We start from the raw sequence: 24,319 nt of genomic DNA, 5'->3' as shown, positions 1-24,319 counted from the left end.
ATTTAGCCTCCACCACCAAATAAATATATACATATATGAACATGTAGGATTTCAAGATAAGATTACATCTTCAAGAATATCGAAATCATTTTATGGTTAAGGCAATCAGTCCTAAAAAGGTAAAAACACATAATTCTATGTGGCTGGGCCTAATAGAAGGATTCACTTAAATGATAAATTCCAAAAACACTGCTTTCTATTTACATCTTATTTACATGCTGGTTTCCCGAGTCTTCCCCTAACAGGAGGAAAGTTTCACTATTCATGTAGGGAGCGCTCAGTAGTGAGTGAATTCATGTTACTCTTTTTTTGAAGAGCAGAATCAGATGTCCTCTAAAGGACAAATAATACAAGCTGCTTTGGGGTGTAAGGTACAGTATGACATATAGAAATGCCCAGCGTTGGGCCAGTTGCCTGGGCAGAGTTCCGAGTGAAAAGAGAATGATGGGGTAGTCATCAGCCTGATTTAGTTGTTTCAGTCAGTAAAGGCTTCAGAAGTTTTCTGCTGAATCATACACATAATTTCTCATCTAGCTGAGGTCCAGAAAGGCATAGGTGTGGGTGTGGGTGTGGGCAGAAAGGCTGGAGCACAAGTCTCCCTGTCTCCTTCCTCTACAGAGTTGGCCCAGTGTGGTGTGCAGTTCCCTGCCTCCTGCACCTGCACTCCTAACTCCTGGCTGGGTACTTTGACCTTTAAAGTCGGGATAATTCTAAAACCATTATTTGGGAATCTGACAACACCGAATTACAAAGTTACATTGGATTCTAGTTCTGAAATGCTTATTCCTTATAACTTTTTTAGGTTATTCCTTGTTTTTTAGTTTACTGTAGCTGGTTTTTTGTTTGTTTGGTTTTTATTGTTTAATACTGCCTTCCTTTGCTTAATTATGTTGTGGGGTTTTTGGTTTATCTTTTATGAATTTTTGCTTTTTTACCCTGTTTTCTACTTTTTTTCTCCTGGTTAGGATTTCAGTCTGCTGTTCTGGCTGTCCTGGAACTCACTGTGTAGACTAGGCTGGCTTTGAAAGCACTGTGATCTGCCTGTCTCTGCCTCCTGACCACTGTGTTGAAAGGTGTTCAACGCCATGCCTAGCTAGGCATGTGAAATTTATTCATCATATTCAAACTTTTAAGAGAAACAATGGGATAGTGCTGTTCTAAACTTGGGACTTGGTGTCATGCTCCCTCCCTTCCCTGCCCAGTATATCTGGATACTTTGTGATTACTTTCCTATTACAGTTTCAGAGAGAAATAGCCACATGGTTGAGAGTTTACTGTCTCGTTCCCTAAAGAAAACACCCTTCTGTGTAAACATTTTACTGGCCTCAGTGGCTTCTAGTCCTTTGCGTGTACTTGCCTCAAATTTCTGAATGTTTTTGTGACATTGGCTGCAGTTTTTGTTTTTAATAAAAGCCATAATCCTAATGTTGGTTTTCTAACATCTCTTCCACATGTTTAAACATGACTAAACATCTTCACATCAGCCTGTTACAGTCCATTCAGCTTCCTTTTGCTTTCCTGTGATTTCGTTTAAAAAGCACAGAGCATGTGTAACATAGTAATCTCTGGGGAAGAGAGTAGAAAACTAAACACCTCAGTAGCCCCTCTTTTAGGTTTACATTTTCAAATCCCTGGCGAAAGGCAGAGGGCTAACAGCTGCTAGTGGGTTAAAACAGGGATGCCCGGGACAATGCAGAGGAGGCTCTCACCTCCAGAGCCTGGAGCTGCCTACGCTGCCTTGTGGGATTGGATTCGGTGACGCCCTTCTGCTTGGGTTTTTGTTTACTGTTTCTAAGTTGAAACTGTAAGCATCAGGAAATTTAAATTAAAGTACGGACTTCTTCCGTGCTTTATATTTAGTGGAAGTAATCAGCATCACATTTTAGCTGACTGACGTTAGCAGTGTTGGGGATAGTGTTAATAGCAGTGGAGGCTTTGTTAAACTTTCTTCATTAGGATAGTACTTATTCTTTTGAAAGATACTGCTTAACTTTCTCCCAAATGTAGCAAAACAACCCTTTGACTTTACAGGATTTTGTTTGATAAGAAATAAATATTCTGATAATGAAAATAGTGAGTGGTGTTAGGGAAAGGACTCATGTGCAATCTATTCATTTTGCAGATGTGGGAAGAATATCCTGATGTTTATGGGGTTAGGAGGTCAAATCGGAGCAGACAAGAACCATCACGATTTAATATTAAGGAAGAGGTAAGAAAAGAAGTATTCAAGGGGGTGCGCTTCACTTCCCCTTTTCACCTCATCTGTGACTGCTGTGTTCTACTAGTAAAGAGACAACTTCAGGTGTGGCCTCTGATTGGGCCTTTCCGTGAGTCTATAAGTAGAGCAAGAAGTAAATACTTACCAAATAATTAATGTTTTAATCCTGTATTTATGGTGTTACAAGCTTTGAATCAGAACTTGAACTTGAGTGTAACTGATTGTGGTAAGTTTGCTTTAGACACCTAGCATTTTGTTTTAAGTGAACAACTTACCTGCTGAACAAATGGATGTGGGAGTGGTTTGGATTTACTCCAGAGAAAGGAAAGGGGAGTGTTAAAGTATTCATGTAAGCTTTATTTTTCCGTCTCGATTGTAGTGTGGGTTAGAAAATTAGTTTCTAATATATTCATTTTCTGTTCTAACTGCGAGAGATGGAGTACTTTGTGTTAGTGATGGGGCAGAACCTTGACTCTTGAGCATGCTAAGCGAGCACCTATCCCTCCATCACATGATTTTTAAAGCCAGTGTTGTGTACTGGCTTCCCACATCTTTACAGTCAGACTTGTTTCATACTTCCTGGAATGTGTCATTGTTTTGTGAAATCTCTCCATTTAGATTTGTAAATTCTGAAGGGCTACTCTTCCTCTGTCTTAGTGAAATGTCCTCTTTCTGCCTTAGGAGGATTTTGCTATTCTTAGCTATGTGACATTCTTCTGATGGAAGCTATGCATTGATAGCCAAATGTTGGGGAATTAGGTACAGGTTTTAGTAAGTGTCCTCCGAACATCAAGTCACGCCAACACCTTCATGTTTATGCTGTTTGAGTTCTGAGCGTTTTCTGAGCTGGTGTGCATGTGCTCCTCCCATAGTTCCCAGACCACTGAACCATATTCCTTATATCCAGTTACATGTGTATACCCCTCCTGTTTTATATAATCAGTACATCCTTGGTAGGACCCAAGACTAACAGCAGTAGGAACAATGCCATTTTGGTTCATTTGGGGAAAGATGCTGTCACACTGTCCATGACTATAATCCTTCCTTGACTTACTGCTCTTAGCTCTTCATTCATGATTTCTGATGCTCATTAATTGAATCTAAGGTAAATAAGTCAGTAGGCAGTGCCTTTAAGGCACATTCACTAAATTTGGTCTTTTTTATGCATTGTTAGATCTACAATGACTTGTATAGTTACTGCTAGCATATGCGACTTTAAAATTTTTTTTTAAAAGATTTTATTTATTTTATATGTGAGTACCCTGTCACTCTCTTCAGACACACAAGAAGAGGGAATCAGATTGTGTTGCAGATGGTTGTGAACCACTATGTGGTTGCTAGGAATTGAACTCAGGACCTCTGGAAGAGCAGTCAGTGCTCTTAACCTCTGAGCCATGTCTCCAGCCCTGATTTAGAATCATGTACAGTTTAAAATGTATTTCTCAGCCCTAGTATGCACATGTCAAGTGCTCAGTTCCTATGTGTGGCTGGCTCACTGTGTTGTACAGATAGGTTCGGAACATATATGGGTAGTATTTGTATTTGATACTGCTGTTTTAGATGACTCTGAAGTGTAGACATGAGAAAGAGACACTGATTTTCTGTCTAAAATCTCCCTGTGAATTAAAGTCTAATCATTTCTCCCCCTCCCACACTGAAGGCAAGTAGCGGGTCTGAGAGTGGGAGTCCGAAAAGAAGAGGCCAGAGGCAGCTGAAAAAACAGTAAGTCTTTCATGGGTGAAATGACTTTATCTGACCATTTCAAACTTTTCTGCATTTATGGGACAGTCTTTGTGTTCTGTCTGTCCCAGGTCTCAAGATTCTCAGTTTAAGTTTGTTAGAGCTCCACCTCCGGCTTAAGTTCTCATAGCCCAATTAACTCAGTTAATTTTTTTTCTTAAAAGTAAGCAAATACTAAAGTAGACATTGTATTCTTGCTAAGTATGGAGCAGATTTAATTTGGCCAATCTCACGTTGATATGGTAAGATTCATATTGTTTGGGCACCCATTTTGTTGTGAAATACATACTGTTTTTATATAATTCTAAGATTGCAGTTTGTAGACCAGAAGCTTTTAATTCTTCTTTTCTTTTCTTTTCTTTTCTTTTTTTAGGAGCTGGGGACCGAACCCAGGGCCTCGTGCTTGCTAGGCAAGCGCTCTACCACTGAGCTAAATCCCCAACCCCCGAAGCTTTTAATTCTTGAGCTTAGAGTTAAAATATTTTATAACAAACTATATTCTGTTCATTATTTTTTGCAGCATTAGAGATTGAATATAAAGCATTTAATATGCTATAGGCAAGCATCTACCAATGAGCGGAAAGCCTTAGTTCTGTGCTCATTAATTAAGGAAATTATTTTCTTACAGTTAAATTTAAAAAGCCTTTATTTTTGTATGTGTGTGTATATGTGTGAGTGTGCATGTGGAGGTCAGGGAACAGCTTGTGGGCATCTTTCATGTAGGTTTGTGGATGGAATGCAGGTTATCATGCTTGGAGGTGTACACCTTTATCTGTTGAACCATCTCATGGGTCTTATTTTTTTATTTGGACACAGGACCTCAAGTGCCATAGGTAGGCCTTGGTCTTATTGTGTTGCTGAGCTGAGGATGACCTTAAACTCTTGGTCTTTATGCCTCTTTTCCAAATTCTGGAATTACAAGTGTATAAACCACCCCCACCCCCCCACAAAGATTTTTTTTTAAGACATTCTCTTTTTTTTTTAAAGATTTATTTTATTTATTTTATGAGAGCTCTATCTGCATGTATACCTACATGCCAGAAGAGGGTATCATATCACATTACAGATGGTTATGAGCCCCCTTGTGGTTGCTGGGGACTCAGGACCTCTGGAAGGTTAGACAGTGCTCTTTCTTAACCTCTGAGCCATCTCTCCAGGTTCAGAGTCTCATTCTTGCCAGAAGCACAGGCCTTGCTGTGAGCGCATGGTGTAGCTCAGTCTTGGGGTGAACTGGCAGATCTTCCCTGTGCTGGGATTACAAAGTGTGCTTCCCTGGCTTCAGGATGGTTACTTTTTATATTTATTATTTTTGATGCAAGGTCTTGTTTTACTGCCCAGGCTAGCCTCAAACTTAAGGCCTTCCTGTTGTTGAGATGAAAGGAATGTGACATATTGTTCTTATTTATTATTTATATTTTTGAGACAAGGGTATCACTATCATAGACAAGACTGAGCCTCCTGCCTTTGCTTTCCAAGTGGCAGGATTATAAGACAGTTCCTCTATACCTAGATTGTTCACTGTTAAAAAAGAAAACCAGTGAATCAAAAATTATTACTAAGTAACACACCCAACCCCCAAAGCCCCCCTATTTCCATGGTTTCTGTTCCTTAGCTGTATTAATTTTGTAGAGCCTTTTGGAAAAATGTCAGTATCCAGAACTTTGTATGTCATCAATCAGTTCGGGGTGGGGGTGGGGGGACTTTCCACCAGGGTCTCTAGTTACATGATCTGTGATTAGTAGGCAGATTTGAATTTCTTAAACCCATTTATTCATCTCCAAAACAGTAGTAAAAATCCTGCATGCACTTAACTAAGTAGTTACCTTAAATGCACATTACCTAGTAGAGCAGGTTGGGTATTGTCTTGCTTGAATATGCCCAGTTCCTCTGTTTGAAATGCTCACTTGCTCACAGGCTGGGGCGTCTTAGGAGGCTTTCTTTGCACTTCTGTTGCATGAGCATGTGTTTACTTTGGAGTCTTAGTAGCTAAATTTTGGTAGTTTTTTCCCATAGTTCCCAAAATTTGGCAAAGATTCTTTTGACAGCTTACGCTAGATCAAAATACAAGTTTCTTTTTGATAAATGAAGTAGTTTTAATTCATTTTGATAAATGAATTAAGTTCTTGTCTCTTTTTATCTTTTTTTTTTTTTTTTTGGTTCTTTTTTTTTCGGAGCTGGGGACGGAACCCAGGGCCTTGCGCTTCCTAGGCAAGCGCTCTACCACTGAGCTAAATCCCCAGCCCCTTCTTTTTATCTTTTAAACTTGTTAATGTTGTATGGGTGTTTTGCCTTTCTGCACATGTGTATGCCTGCTGTCCTTAGAGTTCAGAAGAGAGTGTGCACCTCCCCTGGAGCTACAGTTGGGAATGGTTGGGAACCTCTGTGGGTGCTGGGACCAAACTCAGGTCCTCTAGGAGAGCAGCAAGTCTTCTGAATTTCTGAGCTAGGCCACTGCAGTGTCACTTGCAGTATACGGGTCATGGGGTGTCTCCTTTAGGAAGTTTCTTTTAAGTTGGCTTCCTATCAGAAATGAGCACTTTTATTTGTTCAAGAGCTGTGTGTTAGGATGGGGGCAATATTCGGAAGTTGATGATTACTCCAGTTGATCTCCACAGATGGCTGATCTTTCTTTCATTGGGTATGGTAATAAACACCTGTGATCCCAGCTTTTGGGAGGCAGAGGCAGAGAGAGAGGCAGAGAGGCAGAGAGAGAGGCAGACAGGCAGACAGGCAGACAGGCAGACAGGCAGAGAGAGAGGCAGAGAGGCAGACAGGCAGACAGGCAGACAGGCAGAGAGAGAGGCAGAGAGACAGAGAGGCAGAGAGGCAGTGGCAGAAGGAAGCAGATATATTTTGGCAGTTCAAGGCTAGCGTTGTCTACACAATGAGTTCCAAGCCAGGCAGAGCTATATAGTGGGTCTCTGTTTCAGAAAAACCAAACCAAATGAAATAATTCTCTTTTATTCTTGTTCTTGGAAATTAAAACATAATGTGGCCAATTTGAAACATCGGAACCTCTAGTTGTCCCTATATTCTGTAATGTGTAAGCTTGGCTGCAGTTTGTCCTAGGTCTTTTAACAGTCTTCTGTGGGTTATGATTGAGAAAAGTAGGTGTGAGGGTTTGCTGTGCCTGCAAGCGGCGTAGTCTCCCAGGGAGAGCATCTCACTGAACTTAAGACCAGTTGATTTGATATGTTTGTTTCCTTTTACATTCTTAGGTTGGAAGAGCCCAAGTTCTTGTGGTCGTGTATACATTTTTAATTTGACTGCCATCCTATGGCCTCAACACACACTTTCTCTGTTCCAATTTTAGTTTGCTGTATTCTTTGTAGTGGGTCTCACTAATAGTGCTAGTTCATATTACATGATTCAGATTACATGGTTCTTAATTGCAAATGGTTTTGAGACTTGTTCCTGTGAGGCAATTTTTTTTTTTTTTTTTTTTTAACTGCATGACTGTTGAGTTCCTTTGGAGGATTCCTCTGCGTCCTGGGCAGAGTGCAGACTCACATGCCAATTTCCCAAGGGTTGGGTTCACCTTACTCTTCTGTCTTCTTGGCAAGCACCTTCTATTATTTAGATGCCCTTTTTGTTGTTTTTCAAGGTTGGTGTTAAACTCATCACTGTCCTGCCTTATTCTGTTTTCTTTATATCATGTCTGTTTTCTTTATATTCTTTAGCAAGGTTTTATACTAGACCTCAAGTAAGCAGAAGCAGGTAGATACCAGAGATGGATAGATACAGGAAAGTCTTTGGTTTAAAGAAAGACTGATAGGTAGAAACCAGTAACAGGGCTTTCTAAGCTAGTCTCCATCTAAAAGTACCAGGCATAGCTGACTGAAAAACTGATAGCTCTCCTTCATTAGTTAGCTTCTTTATTTAACCAAGGCCATTTTTATTTACCAGCCTTTGTGTTCATCTCTGTGCAAGGAGTCAAGGACATATAGTGCTGATAGAATCTGAACAATGTACATGAAAGTACGTTGTGCATTTCCGTTTCATGAAAGGGGAGATTCTCCTCTCCCAACTTTGACTAATTCAGGTGGAGCAGAACTAGTTGTGGTAGTAACTAGTCAGTAACTCTTGCAGCTGTTAGGAAGGGCCCCAGGCATCTACCCCTTTTGGGAACAAGACAGTATTGTTTTTCTTGTTCTATGAAGAAAATTAATTTGACTTGGCAGTTCTGCACCAGGCATCTTTGTTATGACCTCTGTAAAGGGAACCCATGGGTACAGTGGTAATTGTTTTGTTTATGGAGGAAACTCAAGCATGTCCCTATCAGGTCTTTCCTATGTCTTTCATGCCCGGTAGCTATCCCATACTATGTTTACTACAGGTGGGAAATGAGCTAGGTCCCTGTGCTGTCCTGGTTAGCCTTTAAAAAACTAAAGGTCTTAGAGATAAAAGCATACCTATAGGTAATGGCTCTTTTAAGCCTTGTAAGGTCTCAAGGAACAAAAGAACACTTCCCGTATCAACTAATGACTAAAAACTAAGTCTTAAACAGAACAGATTACTTAATTGGGTGGTAAGTTCAACACTGAAAAAAAAATTCAGGGACTGTTTTCTTAGTTATGTTCTAAAGACTTGAAGCATTTCATATAGGTTGGTGGCGGAGCTTAAAGGAAGACTAAGCTCAACCAAACCCAACAATACCTAACTGGACAAACACAAGTGTTGGGGGCTGGTGCTCCCTCCCCCCATTTTAAAATACATTTATACTCAATATCAGCATCGTGCGTTAAGCTGTTAGAATTCAGAGCTTTCATGATTGACAGCCTTTGAATCAGAAACAAACTCTTTTGCTAGTTCTGATGCATGCCAAAGCTTGGGAACCTTTGGTGTAAAACTTACTGTGGACTTAGGCATGGTAGTGACAGAGTCAGGAACAAAATAGAATGGGAGCAGCATTTTCTCTTCCAGAAAAGGTGGCTTGAAAATTATACTCATTGTTTCCATTTACATTTGCTACCAGAGTTAAACTAGAAATAGATGGTATATAAATCAGAAAGAATGACAAAAACACAAGTTTAAGTTGACCTTAAATATATCTTCTAGTATAGTATCTAAAGCACACACATTCTGTGTTTCAGAAAATGACTTTGGAATTTGTCTTTTTGAGATTGTTTAGGTTAAGAATTCTTATAGAAAAACATTATTTTGTTTTGCTTTTGATCACAGAGAAAAATGGAAGCAGGACCCCTCAGAAGACGATCAGGAACAGGGAAGCAGTGCAGAGAGTGAGGCAGAGCAAAAGAAAGTAAAAGCTAGAAGACCCATCCCTAGAAGGTATGCTGCTTGCCTGCCCCGTCTCTGCTTCTAGCTGAGCTTACTGTGGGTCTCAGGGAAGGAGGAAATCACTGGAGCCAGAGCCCTAGGTCAAGACAGTTTGTCCTGCTTAGGATTTGGATGTCTGCTTTCCTTGTGCCAGCCTGAAACTTTACCAAGTGTCTAAGTGACTAGGCTGCTGAGATCACTTTCGAGTGCATGGATGCAGTTCTGACTGGACATACATTTTTCCTCTTTATGTATTGATTGTTGGCGTGACTAATTACACAAACTAATGGATTCCTCATTGCATTATCATGCATGTGCATCATGGGCCCTGATCATTGGTCTATGCTTTTTTGCTTTTATGTGACAGTCTAGGGTGTGTGGTATATGCAGCTATATTTTCTGCTTTTGTGTGTGTCCAGGTTATACATTCTTTTGGGGAGAACTAATTCTTTGCTTGATTTTTTTAAAAATTTATTTATTATGCATACAGTATTCTGCCTGCATGTATACCTGCAGGCCAGAAGAGGGTACCAGATCTCATTATAGATAGTTGTGAGTTACCATTTGGGTGCTAGAAATTGATCTCAGAACCTCTGGAAGAGCAGCCAGTGCTCCAACTCTCTGAACCATCTCTTCAGCCCTCTTGCTTGTTTTATTTATTTACTTTTTGGCTTTTTGAGGCAGGGTTTCTTCTATTTAGTCCTGGCTGTCCTGGAACTTTATGTAGACCAGACTGGCATTGAACTCAGATCTCCTTGCCTCTGCTACCTGAGTGTTGGATTCAAGGCATGTACCACCATTCCTGTCGAGAACTGACTTTTAACTATGACTATGAAAATACTCTTCTTTCTGATCAAAACTATATTTAGAGTTTATTATCCTATATGCAGAATGTCCAGAACACTAGGCGAACAGTCTAATTATATAGACATGGGCATAGGCTGAGAAGGCAACACGTTTGGTAATTTTTGATCAAACATGGCAAATGATGATAACATAAGAAGGCAGAAGAAATTTACCATGATACTTGAGTAATTCAGAAGTGAAAGTAGTATTCAGATATTGTTCTGAAACATTAGAAATATAGCCATTAGGTCAGGATGTGATCTTGAAGCAGTTAGATGTGAGCTATTGTTACTCACCTTCCCAGGGATGGGTAGATTGTAAAAGCAGTTTTAGATTCTAAAAGCACTGTGTGTGTAGCCCAGTCCTTTCTAGAGCAATCTATATAGATCATGTTAGCCACAAAGTCAAGACTTCCAAAAAATTTAACTTCTTATTTTTGCTTTTGATGTGTGTGTGTGTGTGTGTGTGTGGGGGGGGGGGATTTGGGTGGCGGGGGGACATTTGTGTCCATGGGTGCATGTGAATGTGTGTGGTGTATGTGTGTATGTCGGTTACTTATGTGTGTAAGGTCAACTTAGGAGCTATCCCTCTTTGTTTTTGAGGCAGAATCTCTCCCTAGACCCTGGCTCAGTGATTAGTTGAGCCCAGCCCCAGTCTAGCCCCAGTCTACGCCCCAGCCTAGCCTCGAATGTTTTCCTGTCGCTGCCTCTCTAGTGCTGAGATTATAAGTGCACCTACTGTGCCTTGCTTCATCTGTAGACTGTGGGAATGGAACTCAGCTCATCATGCTTGTGTGGCAACACTTTACAGACAGAACCATCTCCCCAGTCTACCAAATATACCTTCTCTCAGTATTCAAATCACCTCCAACACCTACTTTTTAAATGGCCTGAAGGCTGATAGTTTTTAATGGATGAACATTTATCATGTATACTTTGAGAATAGTACAAAATTTGAATCCTAATTATGTGAAACATTATTCTGTCCAGAAGAATTCTATCACCAAAGCATAGTGTCTTTGTTTTGAATTTTGTCCATAAAAATGTTATGACAAATATATGTCTTCTATTTGCATAAGTACTTATACAGTGGCCCAGATTTGTTGTCTGGTCAATAAAATCTAAGATATTTCCTCTCTAGCCATTTACAGAAAAATTTGCCAACCCCTGGTCTAGTCCCCTTCCAGGGAAAGCCTGTGTTTTCTTTCCCCACTGAGTTTAAGCTCTCAAGATTTAAGTGTCATGCTGGATATGTGCCCATTATTTACTGAGTCCTGTTTTTTTGTCTTAGGGTTTCATTAGGTAGGAGAAGCACATCACTGTGACTGTACCTTACCTTTTCCCCTGGTTTTTCTGAGAGCATTATGTAGTGGAAGGTGACTTTGAACTCCTAAACACGATCATGATTACCTCACGAATTCTAAAATTCCAAGTCTGATCCCATGCCTGCCTCCCTTTAGTAAATTATTTGTATTTGCCACTGCCCTAGGGGTGCCATTATGTACATTTGAAGTAGTTACCAAGTGACAGGATAAAAGCTTTGCCATTTTTTTCCCTCTGTTCATTTTAGAACAGTGCCCAAACCTCAAGTTAAAAAGCAACCTAAGATTCAGCGTGGAAAGAGGAAAAAACAAGAGTCTTCAGATGATGATGACGACGATGATGAAGCTCCCAAAAGGCAGACTCGACGAAGAGCTGCTAAAAATGTGAGGTCAGTTGTGCCTTGGAAGTTCTCCATTGATGGTGATGATGCAGATGTTTAGAACTTGGTTCTTTCAAGTTTCAGATGATGTGATGGACAGGTAAGAACTTCAGCCTGAGGGTGGCGCACACCTTAGATCTCAGCACTTGGGAGGCAGAGGCAGGTGGATCTCTGTGAGTTTGGTGCTAGCCTGGTCTATATAGCTTGTTCCAGAAAGGCCAGAGCTGTACAGTGAGACCTTGTCTCAAAAAACCAAAAATAACATAAGTTAAAGCTGCTTTCAGAATGTAGCCATCGATGGGGAAAATGGGTGTTAGCCCAGTGGAGAGCGAGAGTACCACAGCGCACTTTCAACTGCCTCAAGGTTATATCCTATCCTACTGACTATCTTTCTAATGTTTGAGGAACAATGTTTGGATTGTATTTTCACTTCTGAATTACTCTTGAGTCTCATTGTATCTTTTGACATTTGGATATAATCATACTATTAAACATTAGTAACAGCATATGAGGCATTAGTTGATGGTGAAAAAAGGTATAGATATATTGAGCTAATTGTTTTGTTTAATCTAGAGAATGTGAAGTACATTTACTCTCAGAGCATATACATGCTCCCTTAGGCCTTCTTAGAGATGTGAAGCTGAGTCCTAGAGATACTAATTACTTGCCCGATGCTTTCAATTGATAGTTAAATATAGAACTAGGGTTTTAATGTGCTGGTATTTAGCTTACCTCATTTTCTTACTGTGTTATATCTAGAATTATGTTTTTCTATAATTATTTTGTTGTGTTGGAGACTAAACCCGGGATCTTGCTTATTTGAGGCAAATGCGAGTGAGCAGTGCCTCTTGTATTTATTGTTCATGTGTCGTAAAGGTTTTTTGTTTGTTTGCTCTCTTTCTAGGTTTTTTTTTGAGGTAGTTCAGGCTAGTCTGGAACTATGTCATCAAGGCTATCCTGAAATTTACTGTATAGCTTAGACCAGCCTTAGGCTGTTTCTCTGCCTTCATTTCTGGGATCGTCATGGTCAAATACATTTTATATTTATAATTCATAGGTGTGACTGAAAATTCTCAACTCTTTGGGTTAATTTAAATTAAGTTCATTTTCTTGTTATTGGGTGATAAAATTGCATGATTGAAGGAAACATTTGATCTTCAGGAATATTTTCCTTTTGTCTGAAATAATAGCAATTTTCCTTTTATGAACTTTCTTTTTGTTGTAATTTACATAGTAGTTACTCTATACTAAGTAAAGATTATTCTTGTAGCTTCCTATATCTAGCTTATTCATATAGTGTGAGCTACTCGTGAGTATATCTGTGGGCATGCGTCAGGGCTTGAGATGGGGTGCAAATAGGTATTGAGTCCGCTGACTCAATCTGTAAATACCTTGTTAGAGTCAAAGTGTGTGGTTCCTATTACAGTGCTACTCTGTAGAGATGTTTAGCGCTGAAGGTGCAGTCTCTTACTCATGCAGCATTATTTCTCACACAGTTACAAAGAAGATGATGACTTTGAGACTGATTCAGATGATCTCATTGAAATGACTGGAGAAGGAGTTGATGAACAGCAAGATAATAGTGAAACTATTGAAAAGGTCTTAGATTCAAGACTGGGAAAGAAAGGAGGTTTGTGTCTTTGGGGAGCAAATTACTCAACTTTGGATTTTTGAGACAGGGTCTCTGGTAGCCGTGACTGGCCTCTAACTTGATATAGACAAGGATGACCTTGAACTCCTAATCTTCCTGTCTCTACCTCCCAAGTTCTGGGATTACAGTTGTGCACCACCATTTTCAGTATGAGTGGTGCTGGGGAGTTGAGTCAGCCCTGGGTGATGCTTGCCAAGCACTGTACCAACCGGTTGCATCTGTAGCCCACAAATTTGTGCATGTGTGTATGTGTATGTATATATATATATATATATATATATATATATATATATTCAAAAATCCAATATTTTACATATTCCTCAATATGATAAACTTAGTCCACACTAGCATTTTGAATTGTAGAAATTATCCTGACTTATTTCAGAGCTAGAGACAGAAGAATGTTTTCAGTGTCTAAATTTTAATTTAGTTAAATAGTATGTACTATATTGATAAAGCACAAGTACTTGCTCATTAACATAGAGCAAATCTGCGTTTAGTTGTTTGGTTTTGAATAAATACCTTGTAAAAATACCAGACTCATCACAGACATATTTGGGTCATACTGAAAGTTTTGAAAAAATCCTATTGCTTAAGTTGTTCTAAAATATCTGTTTCATAAGGAGGGTTGGGAATATAGGTCAGTGACAGCACTTGCCTAGTTCAGTCCTCAGACTGCAAGAAGATAAAAACAAGCATGATGGTCCTTTTCCTGCTGCACCCCATTTGTTTTTGAAATTCAGTCTTGAATATATGTAGAGTTGACTAGGAACCTGGTACCTTGCCCAACTAACCATGTCCCCGACTCCCAGTTTGTTATTTGAGGGTAAGATAGTTAACAGCTTTGGGAGGGTAAGAACAGGGTATTTGAGGGTAAGAACAGGGTATTTTAATTTCTTACCCTATTCTTAGAGGAAGAGATTTGCCTTTTGAGTCAGTCAGGACTAAGAAAAGGGTGCTACTGTTTTGTTGTTTGGTGTTTGGGTAGAGGACTGTGTGTCCACCTGCAAGTTTGCACATGCTTTAAGGAAAATAGTATTACCTTCAGATATTTAAAAGGACCGAGTCCATTCTGTGTTGTAATTGACTTATTGTAATAAGTGTAATTGTACAGTAAGTTGACTGCTTATTGTAAGTAAAAACATTTGGTGTACTGAAGAAGAGATTCTTCCTGGCAGCTGCATAATTGGGAATCTTTCATTGCCTGGTTTCTTAACATTTTCTTTAAAGTTGACTTGAATCCTTTTGCAGCCACTGGAGCGTCTACCACTGTGTATGCTGTTGAAGCTAATGGAGATCCTAGCGGTGACTTTGACACGGAGAGGGAAGAAGGTGAAATCCAATACCTTATCAAGTGGAAGGGCTGGTCGTATATTCACAGCACGTGGGAGAGTGAAGAATCCTTACAACAACAGAAAGTAAAGGGCCTAAAAAAACTGGAGAATTTCAAGAAGAAAGAGGACGAGATTAAGCAATGGTGTGTTGCCTGCTGCAGATTAAAACGGTGTTTCCAATCGAAGGGAAGGGAGGTTTTAAATGTGTGGAGAACACAGCTATCTAGGATTGCAAATTTTGCCTTGATCAATTTGATCAAGGAGCACTGACTAGTCTATGGTTCTGTTTTTTTTTTTTTTTTTCCGGAGCTGGGGATCGAACCCAGGGCCTTGCGCTTGCTAGGCAAGCACTCTACCGCTGAGCTAAATCCCCAACCCCCCTATGGTTCTGTTTTTAATTGGAGATGTTTTCATATACAGCTACTAAAATTTCAGATTTAATAAGACCATCTAGCTCACTGAACATTTCCTATATTTTCTTTCTTTAGTATGTTTGATCTTGACAATAAGATTGTGAGTTTTTTTCTTTTTCTTTTTTACCTGATTTGTAGATGGGCAAAGTGAGTCAGAGAGAGAGTAACTGTAAGTGAATCAGTGACTTGAATTTAGATAGACAAATATAGAGCCAATCTCAAGAACATTTTGTTATTTTCTTTTCTTTTTTTTTTTTTTTTTAAGATTTATTTATTCTGTGTATGTGAGTACACTGTTGCTTTCTTCAGACACACCAGATGAGGACATCGGATCTCATTGCAGATGGTTGTGAGCCACCATGTGGTTGCTGGGATTTGAACTCAGGACCTCGGGAAGAGCAGTCAGTGCTCTTAACCTCTGAACCATCTCTCCAGCCCCATTTTGTTATTTCCTTTGGTTAGACTGGGGTTGAGACTTATGTGAAATTTAATAATCTAGAACCCTCTGAATTCTGATATGCTTGAAATTATTCTTGGTTTTAATATAATTTGCAGAAATGACGATTACCAGACAGACACATAGACTTATATCATTTTACATTTGTACTTAGAATGTTTGCTCTCATTCCTATGTAGAGATCTCCAAATTCTAACTGGTATATGCTATTTTTGATCTTCTGTCTAGGTTAGGGAAAGTTTCTCCTGAAGATGTTGAATATTTCAATTGCCAACAGGAGCTGGCATCAGAGTTGAATAAACAGTATCAGATAGTAGAAAGAGTAATAGGTAAGTCTGTGAAAACTTACTGTAGTCCTATGTGAACTTGGAGAAAATGACCTTTGGCTTTAAGAGAATATAAATTTATAAAATGAGTTTTGCAGTTTTACTTTTTGTCACTAAACAAAGGCCTGCATTTATTTTGAAGGGAGAGCTAGTAATTATTGCCTGTGGGTTTGCGTGTGGGAGATGAGAGACAGGAATGTCACAGATGTTGGTTCCAAGGTTTCCTAAGAGAATATGAGTCCCATTCACCGAAATGAAAGGGCCAAGGGAATACCTGATTTTGGAGTTGAAATCAAATGCTTAGGTTGGTAACTGTTGTCATTAAGGGACCAGCATTATTTGAGGGCTGCCACATGTGTTCAGCGGCAGTCTCCAGGTCTGAGTATTGCTGCAGTACAAATAGGTGATTGACATGGAATACTAGTTTTGGATTTGTGAGTAGGGCTAGCTGTTATCAGTGAAATGGACAGAGGAAGTAACTGTTGGCAGAACAGGTCTGATGAGGTGCCTCAGGAGAGAATTAGAGGGGCTTTGTGTCTCGTTCAGTGACATTTTAATTGAGAGGTAACAGTAATAGGATGAGGTGTGGCAGCCTTGTAGAACAAGCTTCTTTGTAAACATAAGATAAATGAGCACATCCTTGCAGGGAAGCTTTTTAATTTACTTTTTTATGTGTGTGGGTGTTTTGCCTTTACGTATAGCTGTGCATACTTGGTTCATGAGGAGGCCAGAAGAGGGCTTCAAAGCCCCTGCCTGGTACTAGAGTAGCAGACAGTTGCGAGCTGCCATATGGTGGGTTTCTGGGAATTGAACCCGCGTCTTTTGGGAAAGCAGCTAGTGCTCTTAGTCTCTGAGCAACGTTTCTAGCCCCTTGCTTGTACAGTCTGCGTCTTTTCCTTTTAGGCATGTTTCTAACTGTCTGTCTGATTTTGTATTTGCTTAGCTGTGAAGACAAGTAAATCTGCACTGGGCCAAACAGATTTTCCAGGTGAGCAGTGCTTCTGACTTTTAGTAAATGTTCAAAATGAGCATTTTGCGTTTTGCGGATTGTTTATACTTTTGACACATGGTAGTCATTGGTTACATTAAAAAAGAAATCACTTTCTACTTACAATTTGACATTGTCTGATACGTTTTTATTCATGATATAGCTCACAGTCGGAAGCCAGCACCTTCAAATGAGCCTGAATATCTGTGCAAGTGGATGGGACTGCCCTACTCAGAGTGCAGCTGGGAAGATGAAGCCTTGATTGGAAAGAAATTCCAGAGTTGTATCGACAGCTTCCACAGTCGAAACAACTCTAAAACCATTCCCACAAGAGAATGCAAGGTTTGCGGATTGTCGAATTTTATGATTTTATTTTTTTTATGTTTTTATTTATTTATTTTCTGTTTGTTTGTTTTGAGACAGGATATCTCTATGATGTTACTCTGCTGTCTGGGAATTCACTATGTAGACCAAGTTGTCCTCGAACTCATGGAGATCCATTTATTTTTCTGCATCTCCAGTGCTGGAATTAAAGGCATGCACCACCATCCCCAGCCTACTTTTATATTGTTTTTGTGGAAAAGTGTGGTAACCAAAGGGTTAGTTGGGCACATATGTAGAAGTAAAAATACAACAAGAGTCAATGATGATTAAAAGTTACATTAAATATAAATAATTATGGCATGGGCTGTTGAATTTGCCCAGAGAGTAGAGTGTGCCTGCATGTGCAGTCCTTGAGTTTGATTGCTTAGCACCAGACAAAACTGAACATCACTGGGCATGCCTGTAATCCCATGCTTCAGGAGGTGGAGGCAGAGGAATCAAGAGATTAAAGGTCGTCCTTGGCCGTGTAGTGAGTTCAAGGCCACCCTGGTTTATACATGACTTGTCTCAAAGGAAAAAGAAAGAAAGCGAAAGTAGAGGATGAGAGGCTGGAGAGAGGGTTCAGAGATGAAGAATGCTCACTGCTCTTGGAGAAGACCTGAATTAAGTTCACAGCACCTAGGTTGTGGTTTGCAGCTGCCTGTGACTCCTGTTCTCAGAGATTCAGTGCCATCTTCTCACCTGGAGCATCCTGTATGCATGTGGTCTACTTCAGTAACACACACACACACACACACACACACACACACACACACACACACACACACTTTTTTGCTGGTTTCTATAATTTGATACTTTGTAATTAGCTATATTGTGAGAAATATTTGAAACTAGATACTTTAAAACAGACAGGAAAGATGTCTCTGAATTTTAAATTAGAAACTGAATATACAAGCTTTTTATTGTTCGATTGATTGTACAAGTCTTCTCATGGAATTTGCTGAAGTCTAGAAATATTCCTGGTTCCTTGGCCTGTATCTTAGAGAAGTGGAAGTTCATGTTACTAACATGAACTCCTTCCCGTCTGTGGAAGACAGGGTGTGACTGCTGCTCAGGATTGTGGTGCAGAGGCCATGGTCAGCATAGAACAGAGGTGGAGATGTGGCTCCAGTGGGCACTGGAAGAGGTTTCCTGAGGAAAACAGCCAGTGCTTACATTTCCTCCACCTCTTAGAAACTGTTGTTGTGCTTAATAACGAATGAGACAGTGTCCTGGAGCCTGAGGGGTAGGCTTTGTACTTAAGGACAGTTGTTGCTTTTGCAGAAGACTGAGCTTCCGTTCCCAATGCCCACATAGCAGCTCATGACTGTCTAGTACCAGGGTGCAGTTCCAGGGGACCCGCCACTCTCTTCTGATCACCTCAGGTACTAAGCCCACATGTGCTGCACATACATACATGCCAGCAATACATTCATGTCATACACTTAATAAGACTTCCAGAGTTTGCTGTATTCTTTAGAAAAGGTGACAACATCAAGGTAACTCTGAGTGTCACACAGTAAAGGATGAACAAATTAAGAGCAAATTAATGTTCACAGATTTATGTCAGAAAAAGAATATATTTAAAAATACTTTATTTTAGGATCAACTCTGGGAACAGAATAGGAAGGGTGAGGTGAGGCGACAGTTCATACCTGAATTATGACTAGTATTGTAGTTTAAGATCAAGCAAAAATGTTCTAAGACTTATGCTTTGTTAATTTTTGTTTCCCAGGCACTAAAGCAAAGACCACGGTTTGTAGCTTTGAAGAAGCAACCAGCATACTTAGGAGGAGAGAATCTGGAGCTCCGAGACTATCAGCTGGAGGGTCTCAACTGGCTTGCTCACTCCTGGTGCAAGTAGGTAGAGAATATGGTTAGATTTTCTCTGTTGTGTTTGGCTTATTATTATCCTAAGAGCTAAGTGTAGGCAATTTCGGCTTGGAGGGTTTGAGTGATTCAAGGGAGGCGTGATTCCTCTGTCATTCATTATGTGATACCTCATGTCAGAGCTTCCTTCACTGCTGACAGCAGACTTTTCCCGCACACAGTTTTAAAAACATTTTTATTTAAGTGTATGGGTATTTTCCTGTTTGTATGTCTGTGTACCACTTGTGTACCATGTACCTAAAGAGGCCAGAAGGAGGGCATTGATATCTTGGACCTGCTTGTGAGCTGTCGCATGGGTACTGGGAACTAAGAACTTAGACGACACTAAAGAGATTGTGTGGGCTAGCCCTTTTATTTTATAATTGGTGGTGCTTAGGAGCAAAGATAGCATGAGGTTTGTTCAGAGTTGCACAGTATTTGCTACGTAGTCCTTCATTAGCATGTTTTGTTTGTTTGAGGTAGTTTCTCAGTGTAGTTCTGGCTTGCCCTAGGACTCAGTATGCTCCCCAAATTGGCCTTTAACTAAAAGTCATCTGTTTATGATTTTGGTAAATTAAATGCCTTGTTTTTGTAGCTACTATTATTAGCTAATACTATTTCTAGTAGTAAATATTTTTAATACTCTGGTTCACCAGTCAAGCACATATACATGCAAACCAATTCATTAGGCGCAGAAACTTGGCTGCAATACAGTCCCAGTAGCGTGAGTCTAGCTGAGAGCAGGAAGGGTTGATCTGCTTTCTCGTAGCTGTGTCTCTCCAGGCACAGGAACAAGAGTACAAACACCTTCAGGTCTATGTGTCTTAAGCTCCACTTGACAAGGATTATCAACCAGCCATAGCTCCTGAAGTGAGTCCAGCTGCCAGCTCTTGCCTTCGCTTGGCTTTGTCTTGTGCTGCTTCTACTTTATAAGCAAGTATACGGACATTTGTGTACCTCGGGAGACATGGTGAACAGCTGCAGTTAAATCGTGCACATGTTTCTGGGTTAAAGGGTCAGAAAAGATAGTGGGAGACATGGCTCAATGGTTGAGAGCATTGACTGCTCTTCCAGAGGTCCTGAGTTCAATTCCCAGCAATCACATGGTGGCTCATGACCATCTGTAGTGGCTCCTATTCTGTCTTCTGAAGACAGCTACAGTGTACTCACATACATAAAATAAACAAATCTTAAAAAAAAAAAAAAGAGTCAGAAAAGAAGGAGAGACCCACCAAGAGCCTTCCAAAACTAGTCTGGGCCAAGTCAGTCCTCCAAGAGGGAGTTGGGCTTTGAAAACAGGAAGGAGAGCTGGTGTCTACAGGGAAACAGGAGGAGTCCCCTGCCAAAGAGAGCAAGCCGCTGAGGGCTTAAGCTGAACAGATGGCAATGGGGTTTAGCTTGGGAAGGACCCAGATGAACTGCAGTACCCAGGAGAAGCATAAAGTCATAAACAACCAACAAATATCAGAGTTGTGAGGGTCCTTGGCAGCCCCACAGTTCTGGTACTGAGGGAAACTCAAAATCTTGGGCTAAGGTGGACATTGTGGTACTATTTTTATTTATTAATTTTTAAAAAAAGTTTGCTTACATTGAATGTGACCTGTGTGTACTTATATACTTGCATTACTGAGAAGAGAGAATCCTACTTCCCTACTCCCTGATGCTGGGGACTGTCTTTAAATAGTTAGGCTTTATGGCACATGGCTTTCCCCTTTAGCCACTCACTGGCCTGTAATAATGTTTACAGACTACGGTCAGACTAGATCTCTAATTAACTGCCATATAGGCTACTTTGTATTTCCCAAACATAGTTTTCTTTTTTTTTAAGATTTATTTATTATATATAAGTACACTGTAGCTGTCTTCAGACACCAGAAGAGGGCATCAGATCTTATTACAGATGGTTGTGAGCCACCATGTGGTTGCTGGGATTTGAACTGGGGACCTCTGGAAGAGCAGTCAGTGCTCTTAACCACTCAACCACCTCTCCAGCCACAAAATACTTTTCTAACTGTGGTCATTTTCTTCATTTGTTTTTCTTTTTATATTTTTACAATTAGAAAAAAAAAAAAGGAATGTGGAAATTCCACTTATTTCCTGGTACTGGTCTGTGAACACTTGCATCAGTCTTCCAAGATGCTACTTGCTCAATGGTCAGAATCTTCCACTATTAGCTCTTTACATCAGAGGCAGGAGAATTGCAAATCCCAGATCAACCCAGCCTGCATAGTGAAAATCTGCTTCATAGAACACAAAACAAAAAAATGCAAAACCAAAACAATCCTCTTAGAATCCTACACTCTTTCTTGAATAGCCTCATTCAGTTGCAGTGAGGCTAGGAATTTGTTGACTGTGGCATATTTAAAACAGTTCCTCTTTGCCTAGAATATACAAGGCCTTGGGCTCTGTCTCTAGCTCTACACACAATGCAATACAACCCATCCTTCTACACCTGCATCAGGTAGGTCTATAAAACAGATGTGGTATTGATCAGTCAAGAGGAATGCAGTGGAATGGAGAAGGTAATTTGAGCAGAGGCACAGCATTGTTGGAATAGTGTTCAATAGCAAGGCTGATAGCCAGTTTATTCCTTTGTATATTAATGCATCCACGGCTTCCTGCCTGTATGCTTCTGTTAGAGGGATAGCCTAGTGAAGACAATATAATTCAGAGCCTTATATGTAAGATGGGAACCTTTGTGTAATCTAAATACTGAATGTACTTACAGATACATTGCCTGGTCTGTTTCTGTCTTCTGCTTTTTTGGAGGCATGAGTCACTGAAGATGAGGAGAAATTCATCGAAAGTACAAACTGATGCTTTTCTTTGTGGTTATGGTGAACTGTGTATTTTGTGCACATGGTGTTTTTCTCAATATCTAATTACTTTGTATTGTTTTCTTCCTGCAGAAGTAACAGCGTAATCCTTGCTGATGAAATGGGCCTAGGAAAGACCATCCAGACCATATCGTTTCTCTCCTACCTGTTCCATCAGCACCAGCTCTACGGGCCCTTTCTCATAGTTGTCCCCTTATCCACCCTTACCTCATGGCAGAGAGAGTTTGAGATCTGGGCACCGGAGGTTAACGTCGTGGTTTACATAGGTGACCTGATGAGCAGGAACACGGTGCGTAGAGAGAGTCGAAGTGCTGTGTAATTATGGTAGAGGTGTACTTTGAAGACTGACTTAGGGTTTTACAGATGCATCAGTAAGCTCTTAGACTTGTACTAGAAGACTGTACTGTGTTTCCTCTCCCTCCTAGAGTCTTACTATGTAATGTAGCTCAGGCAGGCCTCTAACTTGTGGCACTCCTCCTGCTTCAGCCTCATGATCAATGGCATGCATTACAATTATTTGATTTTTATGTTTATGATCCCCTTTCCTTATAAGGGAGAGAAGTATATTTCTAGGGAATCTTGTTTGGTACGAAACGTTGACTTCAGCATCATAGTAAATTTGTCTTTGTTTAGCAAATGTGTTTTTGAGAAATGAACGACTTTTTCAGTACCCACTGTGTGCTAGTACTTGTGTTAGTGCTGTAACCCTCATGATAGTCTTCCAACTGATAGTGGCAGCTATCTGACATGAAGATAGCTGTCTAGGGCGTGTGTGTAACCCTTGCTTTTACACAGATAGAATGGCAGAACCGGAGCCTCAGCTCCCCAGACACACATCTGTCTGCTCCTGTAGTTTTGCTCTGTGCCCTTCTATTTTAAGATGGGTTTTGAACATTGGGATTCCACTGGTAGTCTTCAACACTTTGGATAAATGCTGCAAACATATTTCCATAGAACTCAGACAATTATTAAATGCTGTCATTCAAACAGTCTGACTTGGGTTAGGGTTGTAGCTCAGTGATTGACCCTAGTATGCTTGAGGCCCTGCATTTGATTGCCAGCTCTACAGGCAAAACAAAACAAAAAATACCATCTGAATTAAAAACTGTATTAAGTTTTATGGCCCTAATTTTGATTTTGCAAGACTGTAGTAGTTTTTTGTACCATTAATTTGATAGTTATTAAAGGAGAAAACTGGTGTTTTGCTCTGGTGGCAGTCACCTAATACTCCTCTTTAGTCTCTGGTGACAGTCACCTACAAGTACTCATTGCTTTCCTTTCTATTCCCTAAGTCAACAAACCATAAGAACTATTAGTAGCCATCGTGTGTACTGAGTTTCTGATCATGTTTTACCATGGATTCATTAATTTTCCAGTTTCTTTAAATTCCTCACTAATTTCTACTTATATTAAATTACATTTTCACTTTTTAAAATTCGTTTTTCTTGGGGGATTTGTTTATTGTGATTAGTGAAATTTCTGGCCAGGCTCTTGGTTATAATTTTTACTTCTTAATAAATATTACCTTATGCAAAGAATAATGGAAATTTCATTCTCCAAGAGTCTGGGGAAGCCATACTTTATTTAGTTCAAGTCCCTAAAGGCTTGCTTTTTTTCCTCTTCTGAGACATACTTTCTATATTTCAAGAAACTCGTAGAAATCTGCCTCCCTCTGCCTCTGCGTCTGCCTCCTAAGTGCTGGAATTAAAGGTGTGTGCCAGCATGCTTGACTTTAATTCCCCAACTTCACTTGCTGATAAATTCTGCACACTTAGATCTTTACAGGAGAGTTTGGTTTATTTGAAGTGACAATAAAGTTTCCTGCTCGGTGGTCTGCAGTGTGACTTTCAGTATTCTAGTTTGGGTTACATTAAGTCTCCATAGAGTGCATGTGCAGTTCATTCAGTTCTCAGGAGCCTTGTTTGTCTTTTTTACTGCGTCTACTACAAGACTTGTTTTGTTTCAAAAATTTGGAAGTAGAAATTGTCTTAATTATTGTTTTTCTCTTCTTATAGATAAGGGAATATGAGTGGATTCATTCTCAAACCAAAAGGTTGAAGTTCAATGCACTTATAACAACATATGAGATCCTATTAAAAGATAAGGTGTGTAATTAGTAATAAAGATTAAGTCTTGCCTATGTGTATTCAGTTAAATAGTAGGGGCTGTGCTTTTTACTTGTCATGTTACTCTTGGTTTGTATAAAAGGGGAAGCAAACAAACTTAAAATATTCCTCAAATACTAAAATTGTGAAGACAAAACCTCACTGTTGAATGGGTGGTCAGGGAGCCTTAGTCC

At 39.9% G+C, this 24,319-nt stretch overlaps 1 protein-coding gene across 15 annotated transcripts in view; it reads left to right on the top strand.

The window, feature by feature from the left end:
• The window catches only part of Chd2 (chromodomain helicase DNA binding protein 2), a 128,882-nt gene that overhangs the window by 40,542 nt on the left and 64,021 nt on the right, over positions 1–24,319 (top strand). For 11 of the 15 annotated variants that reach the window (XR_010052226.1, XR_010052231.1, XR_010052232.1 and 8 more), the window contains 12 exons: positions 2,123–2,209; positions 3,879–3,940; positions 9,140–9,247; positions 11,651–11,791; positions 13,279–13,412; positions 14,685–14,910; positions 15,866–15,966; positions 16,907–16,951; positions 17,115–17,293; positions 19,050–19,174; positions 22,093–22,309; positions 24,036–24,125. Coding sequence is in view for 12 of the 15 variants with exons in the window: in XM_039112868.2 (XP_038968796.1) it covers positions 2,123–2,209; positions 3,879–3,940; positions 9,140–9,247; positions 11,651–11,791; positions 13,279–13,412; positions 14,685–14,910; positions 15,866–15,966; positions 16,907–16,951; positions 17,115–17,293; positions 19,050–19,174; positions 22,093–22,309; positions 24,036–24,125 (1,515 nt within the window). In the remaining 3 variants the exon portion in view is untranslated. Of the gene's footprint in view, positions 1–2,122; positions 2,210–3,878; positions 3,941–9,139; positions 9,248–11,650; positions 11,792–13,278; positions 13,413–14,663; positions 14,911–15,865; positions 15,967–16,906; positions 16,952–17,114; positions 17,294–19,049; positions 19,179–22,092; positions 22,310–24,035; positions 24,126–24,319 lie in introns of those variants that run through there. The other 4 variants (XM_063262626.1, XM_063262625.1, NM_001107523.1 and 1 more) reach the window with 3 other exon arrangements.

This window comes from Rattus norvegicus, chromosome 1, assembly GCF_036323735.1.
Source record: "Rattus norvegicus strain BN/NHsdMcwi chromosome 1, GRCr8, whole genome shotgun sequence".
Classification (NCBI taxonomy): Eukaryota; Metazoa; Chordata; class Mammalia; order Rodentia; family Muridae; genus Rattus; species Rattus norvegicus.
The sequence above is the reverse complement of the archived record's forward strand: the minus strand, read 5'-3'. Positions and strand labels throughout refer to the sequence as shown.